This window comes from Pogoniulus pusillus, chromosome Z (assembly GCF_015220805.1).
Source record: "Pogoniulus pusillus isolate bPogPus1 chromosome Z, bPogPus1.pri, whole genome shotgun sequence".
Taxonomy (NCBI): Eukaryota; Metazoa; Chordata; class Aves; order Piciformes; family Lybiidae; genus Pogoniulus; species Pogoniulus pusillus.
The window spans coordinates 112,571,613-112,591,255 of NC_087309.1; the positions used below are offsets into that span (position 1 = coordinate 112,571,613).

General features: G+C 45.4%; 2 protein-coding genes across 2 annotated transcripts in view; one reads left to right on the forward strand and one right to left on the reverse strand.

Moving 5' to 3' along the window:
• CHD1 (chromodomain helicase DNA binding protein 1) overlaps nt 1-3,106 on the reverse strand; it is a 60,134-nt gene extending 57,028 nt beyond the window's left edge. The window contains exons 1-2 of the mRNA XM_064140712.1: nt 3,017-3,106; nt 965-1,170 (exon numbers count right to left, since the gene is read on the reverse strand). Coding sequence (XP_063996782.1) covers nt 965-1,017 — 53 coding nt within the window. The 5' untranslated portion in view covers nt 1,018-1,170; nt 3,017-3,106. The remainder of the gene's footprint in view (nt 1-964; nt 1,171-3,016) is intronic.
• Nucleotides 3,107-3,585: 479 nt separating this feature from the next.
• FAM174A (family with sequence similarity 174 member A) overlaps nt 3,586-19,643 on the forward strand; it is a 61,188-nt gene continuing 45,130 nt past the window's right edge. The window contains exon 1 of the mRNA XM_064176395.1: nt 3,586-3,712. Coding sequence (XP_064032465.1) covers nt 3,586-3,712 — 127 coding nt within the window. The remainder of the gene's footprint in view (nt 3,713-19,643) is intronic.

Below are 19,643 nucleotides of genomic sequence, written 5' to 3' on the forward strand. Positions count from 1 at the left end.
TTTCTTCACTTTAAGCAGTAATTTAGATCTCTCTAACCAACTAATGTCTGCAGAACAGAGTTTTCCTTAAAACTCTCTGAGAATCAGCTAACTGGCTGTGATCAGAAAGACAGGCAGAAAGAAAAATGGGTAGACTAGACACAATCACAGATTACAGTGAGTAGACTAAAGGGCCACAAACACCTCTAGAAGAAAAGACTAAAATAACTTCTTACAGTTTAAATTCTTAAATCTTCAGCCTTCACCACATTTCCAGTTTTCAAACTCTAAGCTTTACAGTGTAGGAATGACTTTTTGAACTTGGCACAGGTCTAGAGAGAAAATGTAATTCCATACCTACAAATTGACTATTATCCTGCATGGAAGTTTTAATCAGGCTCTTCCAAAGAAGTAAATGGTCTCCATACGTCATAAGACTAGCATTCAGTATTAGAGGACTGAGGGTGTGTGTGGGGTAGATAATCAAAAAAGCATGAGGAAAACTGTACTTTTCACTTCAGAAAACAAAGTTACACTACACTCCTTATAAAAAAGTGAAATGAAGAGCCTGCTGTTCCTCCTTTAAAGGTAGTCAAATTTTATACAACATGTATTATTATGCACATGGGCCTTGCACTTGTATAAATTGTAGCTTTATTTTAACATTCTAATCCAATGTTTCAGCTTTTGACAATGAAAACTTAGTTCCCCCAAAGGAATAACACCATTCTGCTGGGATGCTTACAGTTTTAATACTACTTAAGGTTTCTTATGTAAGATGCGTGCAAGATCATTATGGTTATTAGCTGAAGCAATGCAAATGGAACAGATTAAACACTCGCAAGAAAGCAAACCCACCCCCTCCCTAACTATGGTCTCCTTGCTAAGCAATAGGCTCTAGCACAGAGTTCAAATATAAATCAGTTTTCATCCATGAAACAGGAGAACACACAGCCAAGAATAACCAAAATGTGGAAGTGCTTACCTTGATTCTCCACTACTGTTTCTTACGCTTTCTTCATCACTATGCCCATTCATTGTAAATACTGAGAAGTTTGAGTGATAAATAGAAGTCCACTCTAGTTACAAGATGGATATCAATAATCTATTTTGTGGTAATTCTGAACTTTTCCCAGGTGATGTATTTTCTCTAGTATTCTTTGCAAGTATTCAAGATTTCTCCCGAAATACCTAAAATAGTAAAATAAAACATTGACACAATTTGAAAGTATGTTTACAACTTAAAAGATACCAAAAATAACTTGGTCTCTCACTAACCCTGAAAGAGGGCAACATGTTTGATGTCAGGTTTTTCACTGAAAACCAGCTTTTTGTATGTTACCTGTTCATGGCTGATCATTTGATCACCATTTCCTTGTCTGGAAAAAAAAGTAAAAACTTTCCTGATGAAAACCAGGAAAAAAGTTTTCTCGAGAGAAGTTCATGTCCTCTTATTAGTTATGTATTGATAAAAAAAAAATCCAAAGAAAGTAAAAAAATACAGAAATGCATGTCTAGCTTTTTGTTCAACTGTAGCTGGGTTTCAGTATACAAGCCATCCTGTTTCTTCATGAAAGTTTTCATTGATATAAAGATGGCAATTTCTGCTACTAAAGAATTTGTGGAAGCATATGGAATTCTGTGGAAATTATATTCTCTTTAACACTGCAGGGTGAGAAGACTGAACGGCTTCACTAGTCCTTGTGGCTTACTTTTGCCGTAGTACTGACTTCATGACAAAGTAGATTTAAATTTTAAAGAAAAATTGTCTACCTCAACACATTGGTGAAAATCACTAAGATCTGCTTAGTAAAACGTATTTAATGCAGAAAACACTGCAGAAGGATTTCCAGATAAACACGTAATGCTTACAACCAGTTGCAGGCCGAGGGAAGAATACAGACTCTGGTTTAAAACAAGGGTCTCCACTAAATCAACCAGCAAGATCTCACAGGTGAAATGATCATTTTTTCATGTACAAAAGCATCTTAAATCAGATCATTACAGTATATGAGTTTAGTCTCACGATAAACGGACTGCAAGTACAACTCACTGATAATCAGTTAAAGAGCAGAGCCTCTTACTGATTTTGTGGTGTGAAAGCGATTAGGGGCTCATTTGCTGGCTCCCTGCCCCGAGGTGCTGTCCTCTAATATGCAACAGCCCAACCCAAAGCTCACTGGGTGGTGGGAAGTATCACTAAGGGCTGGCAAAAGCCCTGCGCTCAGGCATCGTATCAGACACCCATACCACCCCGGCCAGCAAACAAAGGCGATGAAGGAGCGGAAAGGGATAGGAAGGAGCCCTGCAACCACGCAGCGGCCGCGAAACGAGGTCGGGGACCCGACGGCGGCGGCGGCAAGCGAAGGGGCCCAGCAGGGCCCGGCCGCGCTGCCGCGTTCAACTGCGCCCGGCAGCAGCCTCTCCGCAACCTGCACACAAACACCCCCGCAACTTTGGGCCCGGCACCCTCTGGACCCTGGTAAATACCTTTTACAGCAGCGAAGACTTCTATCTACTCTGCAACGATCCCTTCTAAAGTCCTGGCCGCCCGCTCCCGCAGCTTCCCACAGCCGCGCTCCCTCTACCCGCCCCAAGGGTGCTCCCGCGGGAGCTCAGGCCAGCGCTGCCTACTGCCCCTGGAGACAGCTCTCCGCTAACGGCGCGGCCTGCACAGGCGCCGCTCCCGGCCAAGGCTTCCTGGCTGCGTCTCCAAGGCCGCCGCTGTCGTTCATTCTCGCTTCGCCCGGCGCCCCCCATGGCCAGAGAAAAGCCACGGCCGCTCTCCCGCCTCCCGGGCGGCGCGACTCTGGTTGACCGCCTTGGCCCTTGCAGCTCCCTCCCTCAGCAGAAACAGCGAGGGGCCCCAAGAAGTCAGCTCCGCGCCAGACGAGCAGTTCTCCCGGTCGGCCGTGGGCCCCGCGCCCCGTTCCCCATCTCCTAAGCATTAGGCGCCCCTCCCCCCGCTTCCATCTTCGGAAGCCGCACAACTCCCAGCCGGTGAAAAGGAGAGAAGCCATGGCAGGCCTCTGCCTACCTGCGTGCGCCCGGCCCACCCAGGCCTTCCCAGGGCTGCCCCGGCCCGAGCCTGCGATACGCCCCACAGGGAGGTTCGTGCCGCAGCTCAGGGTCGGGGGCTGCTCCCGCGGCAGGGCCTGGGCCGTCGCTCTTCCCGCTGGCTTCTCGCAGCCCCGCGCTGTAGGGTCGCTCGTCGGTTCGAACAATGGGGCCCCAAATTGGGCAGGCAGGAGTACAGGTGGAATTGGAGTCGACGCTGCGGCGCTTCCTCCGCCACCGCTTCTTAAACCCTTCCGACCGCCGCCATCACGCTGCCGCTCCGCTCGGCCTCCCCCTCCCTCCGTCGGATGGAAACCCCGGGCGTGATGTCAGCCCTGCGCCCTGGGAGCGACCGGCAGCAGGAGGAGGAGCCACGGCCGGGCCGGTGGAGGCAGGGGTCGGTGCTGAGCCGCTCAGAGAGGAGCAGCGAAGGCAGAGTACATCGCTTGAAGCGAGTACGGCCAGAGGCGGCACCTCGCGGCCCTGCCCACCGCGCACGGAAAGGGCGCGGGGCCTGGCGCGGCTGCAGCTGCGGCCCAGAGGGGCGCCATGACTCGGGAGCTGCGTCCGCAAGTTGGGCGCGGGCCGCGCGTTAACCGTTCCGCGCGGTGTGTTTTGTGCTTGCTCCGGGTTTGTCGCCGCAACTCGCAGCCTAGCGACGAGTACGACCGCGTTTGTTACTTTACGTAGTTACAAGCAGTAGCGGGGCGTAACTGGAAAAGTTGGTGCGGTGCTGCTGGGGCCACACGCGTCTCCATGAGGCCTGTCTCCCACTGGGGGCTGATCTTCCTCCTTCCATTCCAGAACCTAGCTCTTGGCTCGTTTTAGGGCGATTAACGCGAACGGTTTGTTTAATGTGTCTCGCGTTCGTTTTCGGAGTAAAAATCGAACCAAAACACAGAAAAAGCAATGGCTAAACAAACAAAACAAACAAAACAACCCCTCCCCCCCCACAGTCATGTAAATCGTGTCTCCCAAGTGCTCCCAGCGTGATGAAAGTGCTGCAGCCAACCACCGTGTTGAAAAAGGAAGCAACTTGGCTGCCTTCTGCCCTTCAGTCACACAGTTACAGTCTGTGTCACTCTGAGGAGGATTGTGGAGTCATTACTGGCTGATACCTGACAACAGACCTTCGGACGTTAATTAGCATCCCAGAAGAGTTAAAGAGGTCAAGATCAGCATGAAAACAGTTTGCTCGTGAACAAAGGGGAGTTTGAGGAAGCAGGTCACTAATGGTATACAGAGGAACATAGTTACAGCAGCTGTAAATTCAGTCTTCGAGGGTTGTGTTGGCTAGCAGCCAACATCTGAGCCACAATCAGTCAGACGCAGACTTCATGGTTGCTCTTCCAGGGTGGGCACAGCTTCAGTGCTTAGTGGATGGTGGGTCACCAATATGCCTGCCACTTTTCAGCTGGCTTCCTGGGCTTTCTTGGACCTGCAACTTAAACCCAAGTGGGTTGTGGAGTTAGCTGCCACACAAAAGTGCTTTGCTGTCTGAGGAGCAGTAGAGGCCAGGTGAGGCATATATGATAGCCCAGCTCTTAAGCATCTTTTAGGGAAGTCACCAAAAATCTCATGGCATGATGTCAGAGAATATTTTTCCCCCTAGACTTAAAAAAATGCACCAGGAATAGAGGTTCGGCCAAGAAGCAAAGGTGAGTGGAGGGTGCATTAGAGAGATGCAGCTCAGTCAGCAGCCCAAGCCAGAGTGAGAGCAAATGGCGAGAGTGTTATCTAATGTTTTCATTTCTTCTTCCCAAACTCCTCAGCGAGACTTCTGAGGGAAGTAGACATCACCATTGTTTTCCTTTCACAGCCTGTAATCTGGTTCTTCTCACCAAAACAGTCTAGTTCAAGAGAAGAGCTTTGAAGTTTACAAGATGGGTAAGTAATACACTCTGTTCTTTGTTGAAGTACTTGAGTTTGCCAAAGCTTGAGGGAGAGAATTTTGTGATAGACAAGAGTCCTGCAGGATCAGTGGACTCAAGTTGAAATTCAGGACTGCCAAAATGTTAACAACGGTTTTAAATTAAGATAATTAATAGCAAAATACACTAGCAAGGATAGCTCAGACTCTAATAGAAGGAATTTTGTTACTATTAGGGAATTCTTAAGGAAAGAAATAGTAGTAGAGAGTGTTCAACCAGAAGGGATAGACCTTATGCAGAAACTGTTGACTAAACAACAAGCAGAAGTTGACTAAACAAGCAGAAGGTAACACCAAGTTGATAAAAATTCTGATACATGCCACCAGGGTGGGGGGCAGGAGTGGGGCCATTGTGTGAGTAGCTGCATGGGGCTTAGCTTACAACTTGATGTCCAGCATGGGGCACAAAGGGTTGAGATAATAAAAAATCTGAACAAAAGATGTTAGTTTTATTATATGCACTTTTGATATTAGCTAAATAGTGCTGCTCCATTTGTTCTGATGGTAATTATGTAAATCCTTATGTACTCCTATGACAATTGATGCAGTAGCCCTCAGGCCAGTCTAGGCAGGACAAAATATTAAAAATGTCTACACTGCAGCCAAGAAGAGTGATTCTACCTGCAGCCCCTGGTAGAGAGCACCTGGGAAGACTGGAGGTCAGCCCCTAGGGTTTTTGAGTCAGTGATACAAAAATTCCAAGGCCAGATATACTCCAACTGAAAAAGATATGAGCAGATTATGAAGGAGTTCAAGATGGCACTGGAAGTGGTTGGTACAGACACACTACTCCTGGCACCCCAACTGCAGTTCTGGGCTTGATAGGGAGGGTTTCTTCCATGCACCATGCAACTGATGCCACGTAGTATAAGTGGGTTACACTGTGATAATGCAACAAGCTTGAATAGGGAGCCCTAGCCGCCAGTAATCTTGGAACTGATCACAAAGTGGCAAAGGACAAGGATTTCAGGATGTTGTCCAAGTAGGAGGAGCTAGCACATGCTGAGGAGGCCCAACCATGTAATGAACTGCCAGATAATGAGAAGGGAAATGCTCTGTTCACTGATGAGCCTTGTTATAATGTGGGAAAACACAGGAAGTGGAAGGCTGCTGTGTGGCATCCTATGTGACATATCACTGAAGCTACTGAAGGAAAAGATTAATTAGGTCGGTTTCTAGAGGTGAAAGCCATTCAACTGGCTTTAGATATTGCTGAGTGAGAGGTGGGGGGCAGTGCTTTGTCTCTATACTGAATCATGGATGGTGGCAAATCACAGTATCACAGTATCATCAGGGTTGGAAGAGACCTCACAAGTCATCAAGTCCAACCCTTTACCACAGAGCTCAAGGCTAGACCATGGCACCAAGTGCCACGTCCAATCCTGCCTTGAACAGCTCCAGGGACGGTGACTCCACCACCTCCCCGGGCAGCCCATTCCAGTGTCCAATGACTCTCTCAGTGAAGAACTTTCTCTTCACCTCCAGCCTAAATTTCCCCTGGTGTAGCTTGAGGCTGTGTCCTCTCGTTCTGGTGCTGGCCATCTGAGAGAAGAGAGCAACCTCCTCCTGGCCACAACCACCCCTCAGGTAGTTGTAGACAGCAATAAGGTCACCCCTGAGCCTCCTCTTCTCCAGGCTAAACAATCCCAGCTCCCTCAGCCTCTCCTCGTAGGGCTGTGCTCAAGGCCTCTCCCCAGCCTCGTCACCCTTCTCTGGACACGCTCAAGCATCTCAACGTCCCTCCTAAACTGGGGAGCCCAGAACTGAACACAGTCCTCAAGGTGTGGTCTAATCAGTGCAGAGTACAGGGGCAGAATGACCTCCCTGCTCCTGCTGGCCACACCATTCCTGATGCAGGCCAGGATGCCACTGGCTCTCTTGGCCACCTGGGCACACTGCTGGCTCATGTTCAGGCGGGTATCAATCAGCACCCCCAGATCCCTCACTGTTTGGCTGCTCTCCAGCCACTCCGACCCCAGCCTGTATCTCTGCATGGGGTTGCTGTGGCCAAAGTGCAGCACCCTGCACTTGGAGCTATTGAACGCCATCCCCTTGGACTCTGCCCATCTGTCCAGGTGGTCAAGGTTCTGCTGCAGAGCCCTTCTGCCCTCCAACCCAGTCACATCTGCCCCCAGCTTGGTGTCATCTGCACACTTGCTGATGACTGACTCGATGCCCTCATCCAGATCATCTATGAAGATGTTAAAGAGGATGGGGCCCAGCACTGATCCCTGAGGGACACCACTAGTGACAGCCGCCAGCTGCAGGGCGTGGAAGCAAAGCAACTGGCAGCACAGAAGGAAAACGCATCTAGGTTGCTAAATTATGGCAAGATTCCTCAGGAGTCTGTCCTGGAACCAGTACTATTCAATATATTCATCAGTGACATGGAAGAAGGCACAGAGAGCACTGCTGGCAAGTTTGCTGACAACCAAAACTGGGAGGAGTGGCTGACACGCTGGAAGGTTGTGCTGCCATTCAGCAAGACTTAGTTAGGCTGGAGGGCTGGGCAGGGAGAAAGTTAATGAAATTCAACAAGGAGAAGTGTAGAGTCTTGCACCTGGAAAAGAGCAGCCACGGGTATCAATATAGGTTGGGGGCTGATCTGTTGGACAGCAGTTCTGAAGAAAAGGACCTAGGAATCCTGGTGGACAACAGGATGTACCATGCACCAAGCAACGTATCTTGTGGTCAAGAAGGTTAGTGGCATCCTAGGGTGTATTAGAGGTGGGGTGGTTAGTAGGTTAAGAGAGATTGTCCTCCCCCTTACTCTGCCCTGGTGAAGGCTGCATCTGGAATATTGTGCCCAGTTGTGAGCCCTTCATGAAGGACAGGGAACTGCTCAAAAGAGTCCAGTGCAGAGCCACAAAGGGAGTGGAACATCCAGCCTGATTCTGTGGAAGCTGGGGCTTCTTAGCTTGGAGAAGAGGAAAATGAGGAGTGACTTCATTAATGCAAAGAGTGAATATTGGGAGGATGAAGCCAGGCTCTTCTCAGTGATGTCCAGTGATAGGATAAGGGACAATGGGTGCAAACTGGAGCATAGGAAGTTCCATGTAAACATAAGGGGAAAGTTGTTTGGTTGTTTGTTTTTGTTTTGTTTTGTTTTGTTTTTTTACTGTGTGTGTGACAGAACACTGGAAGAGACTGCCCAAAGAGGTTGTGGAGTCTCCTTCTCTTTCCTGTGTGACCTCTTGGTGATCCTGCTCTGGCAGGGGGGTTGGACTAGATGATCTCTTGAGGTCAATTCCAACCCCTAATATTCTGTGATTCTGTGATTACTACTCAGGTAAAGAACCTGGTGGTGAAAGTACATCATATGAACACCTATGTACCCAAGAGCAGGGATACTGAAGAACATCAAAACAATCAGCAGGTGCACTAGGCTTCTAAGGTTGAAACAGCTCAGGTAGATTTGGACTGGCAAAATAAGGGTAAACTATTTATGACTGGGTGGGCCCATCACACCTGAGGTCATCAAGGAAGAGATGTAACATATAGATAAGCTTGAGATCAAGGAGTGAACTTGTCCATGGACACTGTTGCACAGGTATCCATGAATGTGAAACATGTACTGTGATCTAGCAAGCCAGACTATTAAAGCCACTGTGGTATGGAGAAGAATGGTTGAAATATAGATGTGGAGAGGCCTGGCAGACTGACTGCATCACACTCCCACAAGCCCTCTAGGTCAAGTGCTGTGTGCTTACAGTAGTGGAAGCAACCACCAGATCATGGAGTCAAAGAGTCGGTAAGGCTGCAAAAGGTCTCTAAGGTTGTCAAGTCCAACACCACCATGCTCCACTAAACCATGTCTCTACCACGTGTACATGCTTTTTTGAACAGTTCTAGGGACAGTGACTCCACCACCTCCCAGGGCAGCCTTTTCCATTGCCTGACCACTCTATCAGTAAAGACTTTTTTTTCCCTAATACCTTATCTAAACCTCACTTGGCCTCAACTTGAGGCCATTTCCTCTTGTTCTGTCACTGTTTACTTGGGAGAACAACAGCCCAACAATCTCACTTGGGAGAACCTCACAACTACCTCCTTTCAGGTAGTTGTAGAGAGCAATGACGTCTCTCCTCAGCCTCCTCCAGACTAAACAATCCCAGTTCACTGAGATGCTGCTTATGAGACTTCTTCTCTGGACCCTTCGACAAATATCATTGCCCTTCTCTGGACATACCTCAGCAACTCAATGTCCTTCTTGTAGTGAGGAACCCAAAAATGAACACAGTATTCAAAGGCATGGCCTCATCAGTGCTGAGTACAGGGGAAAAAATCACTTCCCTGGTCCTGCTGGCCATACTATTGCTGATACAGGCCAGAGTACTATTGCCTTCTTTGCCATCTGGGCACACTACTGGCTGGTGTTCAGACAGCTCTCAACCAGCACCCTCAGGTTCTATTCTGCTGGACAGATTTCCAGCCAGTCTTCCCCAAGCCTGTAGCAATACAGGATTGTTGTGACGCAAGTGCAGGACCTCAACTCATTGAGCAGCCTATCCTGATTCCCCTCCAGAGCCTCACCATCACCTGTAAAGCTGCTGAGGGGGCACTCAATTCACTCATCCAAACCGCCGATGAAGATACTAAACTAAACAAGTCTGGCCCAAACATTGAGCCCTGGGGAAAACAGGACCTGTGACCAGCTGCCAGCTGGATTTAATTCTGTTCACCACAACTCAGCTTGGCCATTTAGGCATTTTTTTACACAGTGAAGAGTCTGCCTGTCTAAGTGTGAGCCAGTGGCTTCTCCAGAAGAGTGCTGTGGGAGACTGTATTGAAGGCTCTGCTAATGTCCAGGTAGACAACACCCACAGCCTTTCCTTTGTCCTCGTGAATCACCTGGTAATAAAAGTAGATTGGGCTGGATCTGCCTTTCATGAATCCCAGGTGTCTGTAAACTTATGCTGGGCCACATGCTGCCACACAGAACACTGTCTTGGTCCTTGAGATGCAAGTCTTACACCTACATGGTACTCCAGAAAGAAGAGAGTCAGACAACAGGACTCATTTTCAAAACAGTGTTATAACACCTGGGCTAAAGAGTATGGCATGGAGTGGATGTATCACACTTCCTATCTTGCACCAGCTGCTGGGAAAATTGAACACTCTGGTGGAGTGCTAAAAACTGCCCTGAAAGCAGTGGGAGATGGGACCTTTAAAAACTGGAACAAGCATTTAACTTAAAACCCTGGTTAGTTAAATCTGCTGGTGAAGCTACCCCTGCCCAGTCAGAATTCTCATGTGCTGGAGAAGGAGTTAAAGTCCTTGTAGTGCACAGGAAGAATATATTAGGAAAGATGCTCTGTGATAATCCTGCCTCAAGGAAAGACAAACACATCTAAGGAGTTTGGATTCCAGTATATAGAATCATAGAATCAACCAGGTTGGAAGAGACCACCAAGATCATCCAGTCCAAACTAGCACCCAGCCCTAGCCAGTCAACTAGACCATGGCACTAAGTGCCTCAGCCAGGCTTTTCTTGAACACGTCCAGGGACAGTGACTCCACCACCTCCCTGGGCAGCCCATTCCAATGCCAATCACTCTCTCTGTGAAGAACTTCCTCCTGACATCCAGCCTAGACCTACCCTGGCACAACTTGAGGCTGTGTCCCCTTGTTCTGTTGCTGGTTGCCTGTGAGAAGTGACCAACCCCCACCTGGCTACAATGTCCCTTCAGGTAGTTGTAGACAGCAATGAGATCCCCCCTATACTCCTCCAGGCTAAACAACCTCATTGCCCTCAGCCTCTCCTCATAGGGTTTATGTTCCAGGCCCCTCACCAGCTTCGTCGCCCTTCTCTGGACACATTCCAGCACCTCAGCATCTCTGTTGAATTGAGGAGCCCAGAACTGGACACAGCACTCAAGGTGTGGCCTGACCAATGCTGAGTACAGGGGAAGAATAACCTCTCTTGTCCTACTGGCCACACTGTTCCTGATGCAGGCCAGGATGCCATTGGCTCTCTTGGCCACCTGGGCACACTGATGGCTCATCTTCAGCCTACTATCCACCAGTACCCCCAGGTCCCTTTCCTCCTGGCTGCTCTCCAGCCACTCTGTCCCCAGCCTGTAGCACTGCTTGGAGTTGTTGTGGCCAAAGTGCAGAATTCTGCACTTGGCCTTGTTAAATCTCATCCCATTGGCCTCTGCCCACCCATCCAGCCTGTCCAGGTCCCTCTGCAGGGCTCTTCTACCTTCCAACAGCTCCACACCTGCTTCTGGCTTGGTGTCATCTGCAAACTTACTGATACTGGCCTCAATCCCCTCATCCAGATCATCAATAAAGATATTGAACAGGACTGGGCCCAGCACTGACCCCTGGGGAACACCACTAGTGACAGCTGCCAACTGGATGTGGCACCATTCACCACCACTGTCTGGGCTCTGCTGTCCAGCCAGTTCCTGACCCAGCACAGAGTGAATCTGTCCAAGCCATGAGCTGCCAGCTTGGCTAGGAGCTTCTTGTGGCAGATGGTGTCAAAGGCTTTGCTGAAGTCCAGGTAGACTACATCCACAGCCTGCCCCACATTCACCAGGCAGGGAACCTGATCATAAAAGGAGATCAGGTTGGTGAGACAGGACCTGCCCTTCCTAAACCCATGCTGACTGGGCCTGATCCCTTGGCCATCCTGTAGGTGCTTTGTGATGGCACTCAAGATTACCTGTTCCATCACCTTGCCTGGCACTGAGGTGAAAGTTGAACAGTATTACTATCAATCCAGTAAGTTGCTTTACCCATTAGCATAGGTATTAGCAAAACCTACTTATTCTTTCAATAAAATAATTGAGACAGAGTGTCCAGATTTTCCATTTCACATGACAAACTACTACTTTGGGGTTTTTGCATTGTTAGAGTTACTCTTAAGAGAATTTCTACATTTAAATATTGATCACACTGTATATACACAGCTTCATTTGCAGGCTAAGGCCCCAGATCTTCAAACATTTTAAATGGGACCACAATTACCTGGCTTGTCTGCACAGCAGGGAAGTATGACTGTGCTTGTATTAAGTATATTTGTAATAGCTTATTTTGACTATCAGAAGTAGCTAACTGTGACACATGACAAGACAGACATTAGCACAAATTAGTAACAGAGTCAATGGTAGAGTACCAGCACTACTATCAAGACTATAAAATTGTTGCCACATATGGTTCCATCTGCAGATGCACATACCTCTGTCCTGTTCCCAGTTATATGCAGCCCAGTATATCAGATGTCCTTGGAGAGCTGCCTTGTGGTTGCTAGGAGGTTCTGGCAAGGGCATTCCTGGTTTAGATTAATTAAGTGATACACACATGCTTGCACCTGCTATGAACACTCCATTTCCAGAGAGACATTTATGTGTAAACTTCACCATAATCTGTTACTATTGAGTAGCTTGCTATAAACAATATTTCCCCCTCCTCCTCCCCCCATGACCTCAATACCAGTAATTTTCATACCCAAATCAATAGGGTTAAACCTACCTCCTTTACAGAGAGGATCAATCTTTAGCTTTCTTTAGCTTTCTTTCCACAGTTGTATGATTTAGGTGGAGATGCGAGATGTTGTATTGTCTTTTTTCCTCTCTGTGGAAGATGTGCTAGCCTGAGGTCTGAGTAATATGGATTGATTTGTGAACACAGCGTTTAACCTACACTTTGCAGCCCAGAAGATAACCTCCATTCCCTGAGGCTTCTAGATATGTCCCCAAGAGCTGTTTCCCAGTACCTGAATACAGCCTTTCATTTATGATTGAGAAAGTAAAGCACTTCACATTTGGTAATGTCATTTGGAGTCAGGTTTAAGTTTATTTCTATTTCAACAGGATATGAATTGAAATCCTAATTAAAAATGTTGCAAGGACTCTACATTTGTTTTGGTTGGAGTTTCTCAGCTGCCTTAGAAATCTCCTTGATAGGTCTGATTTCATGATGGTTTAAATTAACCAAAGTTAGAGCTGCTGTGGTTTCACCCTCTTGTCTGCCATAGCAACCGAAAGCTAGCTGAACTAAGTCGCCACACAGTTGCACATGCATTCTTCTGCTGTAAGATGGAGGTGGTAATTGTTACTCAGAGTGGTTAGAAATTGCTGCAACAGTACCTGGAGATATTTCTCCGCAGCCTTGTGAGAGAATGATTTTTCTTTGACATCACTTGTTTGTACTGCATCTTTAACCAATTCCATCTTTACTAGATGGTTGTTCCTTCCCTAGCAGCATTTCACACCACAGGTAATTCTGACTTCTGTCACACATAGCTTTTAGACTGTATCAAGAGGCAAATACTTGTTGTGCACAGCATCTTAAGAAAAGCTGGGCAAAACTTACTGAAATGGTGTTACAGGTTTCTGGCATCTCAACATACTTCCAGGATGTGGGTGAGAATATGTATCATGCCTAAGGCGTCCCCACCCCTACGCACCTGACTGTTCTTGAGTCGAATTTCTGCCTCTAGACAAAACAGGGTTAAAACACAATCCAAGTTAGCTGCACTGTCATACAAATAGCACAATCCACACTTTCAATGTCGATGTTTTCAGGTCTTTTACTTAATGTATCTTTTTAACAGTGATAGTGGTTCATGTTTCTCATGGTATCTTATGTTAAAGAAAATGTTTATCACTGTCTTATTCTGGACATTAAGAAACACTTCTGAATAAAAACCCAACCAAAACAAAAACAAAACATACCAAACCAAATCTAAACCAAAACCAAATGCCACAAAACCTTTTTCCTTTTTAAAGTAGTGAAGCCTTTGACACTGGATCTAGCAGTCTTTAGTGAGGCAAGATACACAAGGAATATCCTTAACATTTAACTGCAGTAAATTATGTAGTGGTTCCTTCCCTTTTTCATGGAATCATAGAATCAGCCAGGTTGGAAGAGACCTCCAAGATCACCCAGTCCAACCTAGCACCCAGCCCTATCCAATCAACCAGACCATGGCACTAAGTGCCTCATCCAGTCTTTTCTTGAACACCTCCAGGGATGGTGACTCCACCACCTCCCTGGGCAGCCCATTCCAATGCCAATCACTCTCTCTGGCAACAACTTCCTCCTAACATCCAGCCTAGACATACCCTGGCACAACTTGAGACTGTGTCCCCTTGTTCTATTGCTGGTTGCCTGGGAGAAGAGACCAACCCCCACCTGGCTACAACCTTCCTTCAGGTAGCTGTAGAGAGCAATGAGGTCCCCCCTGAGCCTCCTCTCCTCCAGGCTTCTTACCTTCTTTCTAAACAACTCCCCAGCAACATGTAATACTTGATTTTTTTTTCTCCTTCTACTGTTCAGTTAATTCTAAAATGTGTCCTGGAGGGCTTAAAGACTACAATACTAAGCTTAATGCAACAGCAAACCAATTTTTGCTCACCTTAGTAGATGATATATGCAGTAGGCATAACCTAGTTTACCTGCACTTCATTCATTTTGTACCCTTACTGCTATTCCAGTTCATTATGCTTTCTCCCTTCTACTAAAATGCCATCAATAGCAATGACTGGGGGACTTGAGCACCTTCCCTATGGAGGAGAGAGACTGAGAGCCCTGGGGCTGTTCAGTCTGCAGAAGAGAAGATTGAGAGAAGATCTGATCAATGTCTACAAATATTTGAGGGGGAGGGGGTGTCAAGTGGGTGGGGCCAATCTCTTTTCAGTGGTCAGTAGCAATAAGTAGCAACAACTACAAACTGGAACAGAGAAGATTTCAGCTCAGCATAAGGAGAAACCTCTTTACAGTGAGGGTGATGGAGCCCTGGAACAGGCTGCCCAGAGAGGCTGTGGAGTCTCCTCCTCTGGTGACTTTCCAAACCTGCCTAGAAGCATTTCTGTGTGCGCTACCCTTGGGGATTGTGCTTTGGCAGGGTGTTTGGACTTGACAATCTTTGGAGGTCCATTCCAACCTCTGAGGTTCTGTGATTCTGTGGTTTTGTAGGTAAACCAGTCATTAGTGTGGGACTTAAAAACTACATCTTTCTTTTCTTTATCTTCACTCCTCCTAGCTCTTTTATTTACTGCACCCAAACCCCCTTTCTCACTTACCTCCTCTGCTTATTTGGGCCTCCTCAACCAGTCAGCTGCACAGCACTAAAGATTCAGAACGTTAAAGTAGAAAAGCAAATGAAGATCATTAAAAAAATATAGAGAGAAAATGTCAAAAGAAAAACAAAAGAAAATATTTGGTTCTGGGAAGAAAAAGCTAATCTACATTTTAAATTCTATTTGTCCTCTGGGCCACTTTCAGGGAACTCATGTTAGAAATCAGTTTAGTTTTAACCTGCTACTTACTTTGGACTTCATTTTCATGTACAGCTGATCAAAACTGTTTTCTGTGTAGATCCTTATGATACTTCCACCATAGAAAGAGATGAAGTTTTGTTTCAGGGTTTACTTGCATTTGAAATGCAGATGTGCTTGTTAATTGCATAAGTAAGTGCATGGAACCTGGAGTTATTGAATAAAACAGAAGAGTCTTAGTGGCTAGTTAAAGTGTCTAAATTTGTCTGATTTATTAATTTGTGGGTTTTTTTACATCATTGTGCAAGTATATATGTAAGCACATCAACTTTAAGTCAGTTATTTTCAAGTTAACCCAAAACATAACAGCTTTAACTGGTACAAGTGCATACATTAATTTTCTTAACTCTATGAGTTTAATTAAATTGGACAACAAACTAATAATTAGGAAGTTTGAGTCAGGGCTCTACTTATACCTCCTGTATAGTGACTGTATAGTGAGTGTGACAGAAGACTGGAACAGGCTGCCCAGGGGGAGTTGTAGAGTCTCCCTCTCTGGAGATACTCAAAACCTGCCTGGATGCATTCCTGTGTGATCTGATCTAGGTAATCCTGCTCTAGCAAGGGGATTGGACTGGATGATCTTTCCAATCCCTGACTTTCTGTGATTCTGTGATAGTGCAGTTATATAATTTTTTACATCTTTATGCCTTGTATGAATAAGAGTATCTGTACATGACTGGAACATTGAACGGAAACACTGGGTCAGTGCACTGGCTGAATGTCTTGCTGGAAATGTAAAAAAAAAAAGGTAATTAAAACATATAAATAGTGATATTGAGGGCATATAAATAGTTATAATGAGGGCTTAACATTAACATCTATCTGGACAGCTGAGAAAAGTTGACACTTCTGCTTATACTACTGTTTTGTTTGGGTTGTCTAAACTACCACTGATGTATTGGAGGCATCAGTTCTCTCCAAAGGCAGCAGCAGCAGGATGTAGACCTTGCCTGATGTCTGTTAGTGTCATCTTCTTAATGCCTATCTAGAGAAAGTGTAAACTGAGACTGAAGTAAAATTCTTTGTCTTTTCCCCCTCCCTCTTAGGCAAATACTCCTCGGTATTTTCACTGTAAACCAAAACCATGAGTATTTCTAGCAGAAACAATGGCAAGCTGTTTTAGACTATGTTCTTATGTTCTTAAGTAGGAGAAACAAAACATATTTGTTTGAGACTTAGTTAATCACAGTAAGCAGTGGTGCATTTGTGAAATAAAAATAATAAATCTAGCACTGGGAGCTGAAGAAGAAACTTAATGATGCTTCAAGCCCCAAGTGGTCTTCGTATCATCTTTGTCAGATGATAGTTTTAAAAATGACTATTCTCTTATCATATAATTTTTGTGGCCTTTTTTTCTTTCAAGTCAGGGTGACCATATACATAGTGATTCTTCCAGTGGATTAAAAGAAGTAAGTAAGGAACTTTTCTACTGAGAAGAAAAGGAGCTGGTCATGCAGTCACTTCTAGATTTCTTTCATGCATTTGGTTGTGCTTGGAAACCTATAAGCAAAGAAGCAGACAGTGCCCTCTACTAAGTCCTAGTTTATAACTGTCTTTTGTACCTCTGTATTCAGTTACTCTACAAGGTGACTTAAAGAAAACTTTTCAAACTACATACTGTAAAATACTGGAAATACTGTAAAAATAAAGACTGTAAATGCTCATGTGAAATGAACAAGTCACTGTAATGCTGTATGTTTGAAGCAGCTTACACTTTAAATAGCAGTCCTTTTGGTGCCCTGCTTGAGATCGCAGCTAAATGCAGCAAAGCTTGATTCTAGGTGGGTAGGTGTGAGATAACTGCCTAGCTTATTGTGGGACACAAATTCATGTTATTTAGTGCACTTCAGGGGCAAGGTCGAGATGCTTATAACCAAAAGGTTTTTATGTTATCTCAGGGAAGCTGACCTGCCAAATGTCTGAACGAGGAAGTCTCGCAAAGATAAGACAGCCTTGTTTTGGCTAAAACTAATGAACCAAGGCTAAAACAACAGAATCATGCTAGCTTCAAAACTGATTTGATGGAGTGTTTTGAATTTGTTTTCTAGTTTTAAATTTAGTTGAAAATTAGCTCATAATTTAAAAAAAAAAGTTAATTGCAATATCTTAAGTTTTGGCCAAGATCAGAGGACTTAAGGAACTGAAGAAAGGTGGGGTGCAATAGTCAGCTACTATATGAAACTAATCTCAGCAGATTATAATTCCCAGCCTTACTGAGGCTGCTCAGTTTGCATATGATAATCATCACTATAAGCAACCTAGTAATAGTCTGTAGCTACACAAATGATTAACACTCTGATTGTATTTCCTGCTAGTGTACACCAGAGCACTTCCAGTGTGGGTGTCAAGTCACTGCTGAGCACCAGCAGCACCTTCAAGCCATATTTCTATTTGACACCATTTTAGTTTTAGGATGGGTTGTGATTTTCTTGCACGGTTTATTGAGTGCTTTAATTACCTGGGTTCTGTAGCAGAGTCCAAGACAAGACACAGCTTATTTTGATTCTTACTTTGATTCAGACCTGTCTTACTATTCAACACCTCAAGTTCCTTTTCATGTCCATCAACTGTGCTGTGCTGTGAGGTGAGAGGGAGGGGGAGGCAGGAGGAGGCTGATTTGCTTTGTCCAGTACCATCTAATGCCACCTATTTGGAACATTCATTTAGGCCTTTATTTGTAACCACAGAGCTCTTGCACTTTTGATGGACTTGGCTGAAATTGCTACCAACTTCAAAAGTTACTGCAGAAGGGGATAGAGACTGAAAAAGTAAATAGAGTGTCAGTACAACCATTTGCATTTGGAAGGTCTACAAGAAAAACTGTGCCAGAAATGTGTGGGAAGAAAACTAGTCCAAAACTTTCAAAGACTCTCTCTTTTCTGTTTGCTTGCAAAACATCCTTAAAAATATATGCTTAAAGTTACTTAAAACATCTCTCTTGAACAATGAAAATCACTCATCTCCTACATGTAGAATTAAGCCACCTAAAGTCTCTTTCAGCAAGCTGATATACTATTTCTAGGGTAGATCAGCCTTTTCAGGGTTTGCAATGATCTTGCTTTCATCTGGCTCCTTTCTAGCTTTTGCTGTTTATGTATGCCTCTTGTGGTCTCCCTCCTAATCTGTCCTGAACTCAGATCACTGATCATCTGTCCTGACTGGCAGGGTATTGGCCAGGTGGAGTGCCCCAGCAAAAGGCATGGTGCTGGGCAAGCACCGGGGAATATGCACCTTTGCTTAGTGAACTTGCACCGTAAGGTATTTTCTATGCTGTAGTCCCTCTTCAATGACCACCTATTACTGGGAGCCTGCTTTTCTTTTGATAAGCAATACTCTTGTGTGACCTCATGCATAAAATGTCCAGTCCTTGTAACACGTCACTGTAGGCATCAGTATTATAATTCACTGGACGTTGAGGCGTGAAGTTGCATAACTGTATGGCACTATATATAACATTATATGGCACTATATATAACATTATATTTACATCTGGAGCTTTTGTTTGCACAGCTATTTTAGCCACAAGCCTCTCTTACTCGTATTCCAACCTGACATAGTTTACACTGCAAACATTTACCAATGCAGATGCTTGGAGCTTCTCTCAGCTACAAGAAGTCTATTCTTACCCACCAGTCCTAACAAACCAACATATGTTAGATCACTGAAACTATTACATTTAGTTAAAACCTTAATCATTGTGCCTCTTGCATACTAGATCCATGCATTTTTTTTTTCACTAGAGGAAATTCAGTAATGCATTGTCTTAGACTTGGTCCAAGTTGTATAAAACTGGGTTTGTTTTTTTCTTTCTGAGTTGTAGCTGTATAATTGGTAGGTCATGCTACCAATTATACCAACAAGCAGTCTTTTTGAATTTCAGTACTACTAGGTGTAAATAGGCTTATATAAAGTAATAGAGTGCTTTCAGCATGTGAGTCCATGGTTTAGGTTAGGCCTGAGAAGAGTGGGCATCTCACTATAATTTGAGCATGCAGAAGTTCAGCTCAAAGATGAGGTTTGTTACTGATCAGGTGACCAACTTGGTGGATGTGGGAGGCCTGTGGATGTGGTCTATCTGGACTTCAGCAAGGCCTTTGACACTGTCCCCCACAGCAAACTGCTGGCTAAGCTGTCAGCCCATGGCTTGGATGGCAACACTCTGTGCTGAGTTAGGAACTGGCTGGGGGGCCAGACCCAGAGAGTGGTGGTGAATGGTGCCACATCCAGCTGGCAGCTGTCACTAGTGGTGTCCCTCAGGGATCAGTGCTGGGCCCCATCCTCTTTAACATCTTCATAGATGATCTGGATGAGGGCATGGAGTCAGTCATCAGCAAGTTTGCAGATGACACCAAGCTGGGGGCAGATGTGGCTGGGTTGGAGGA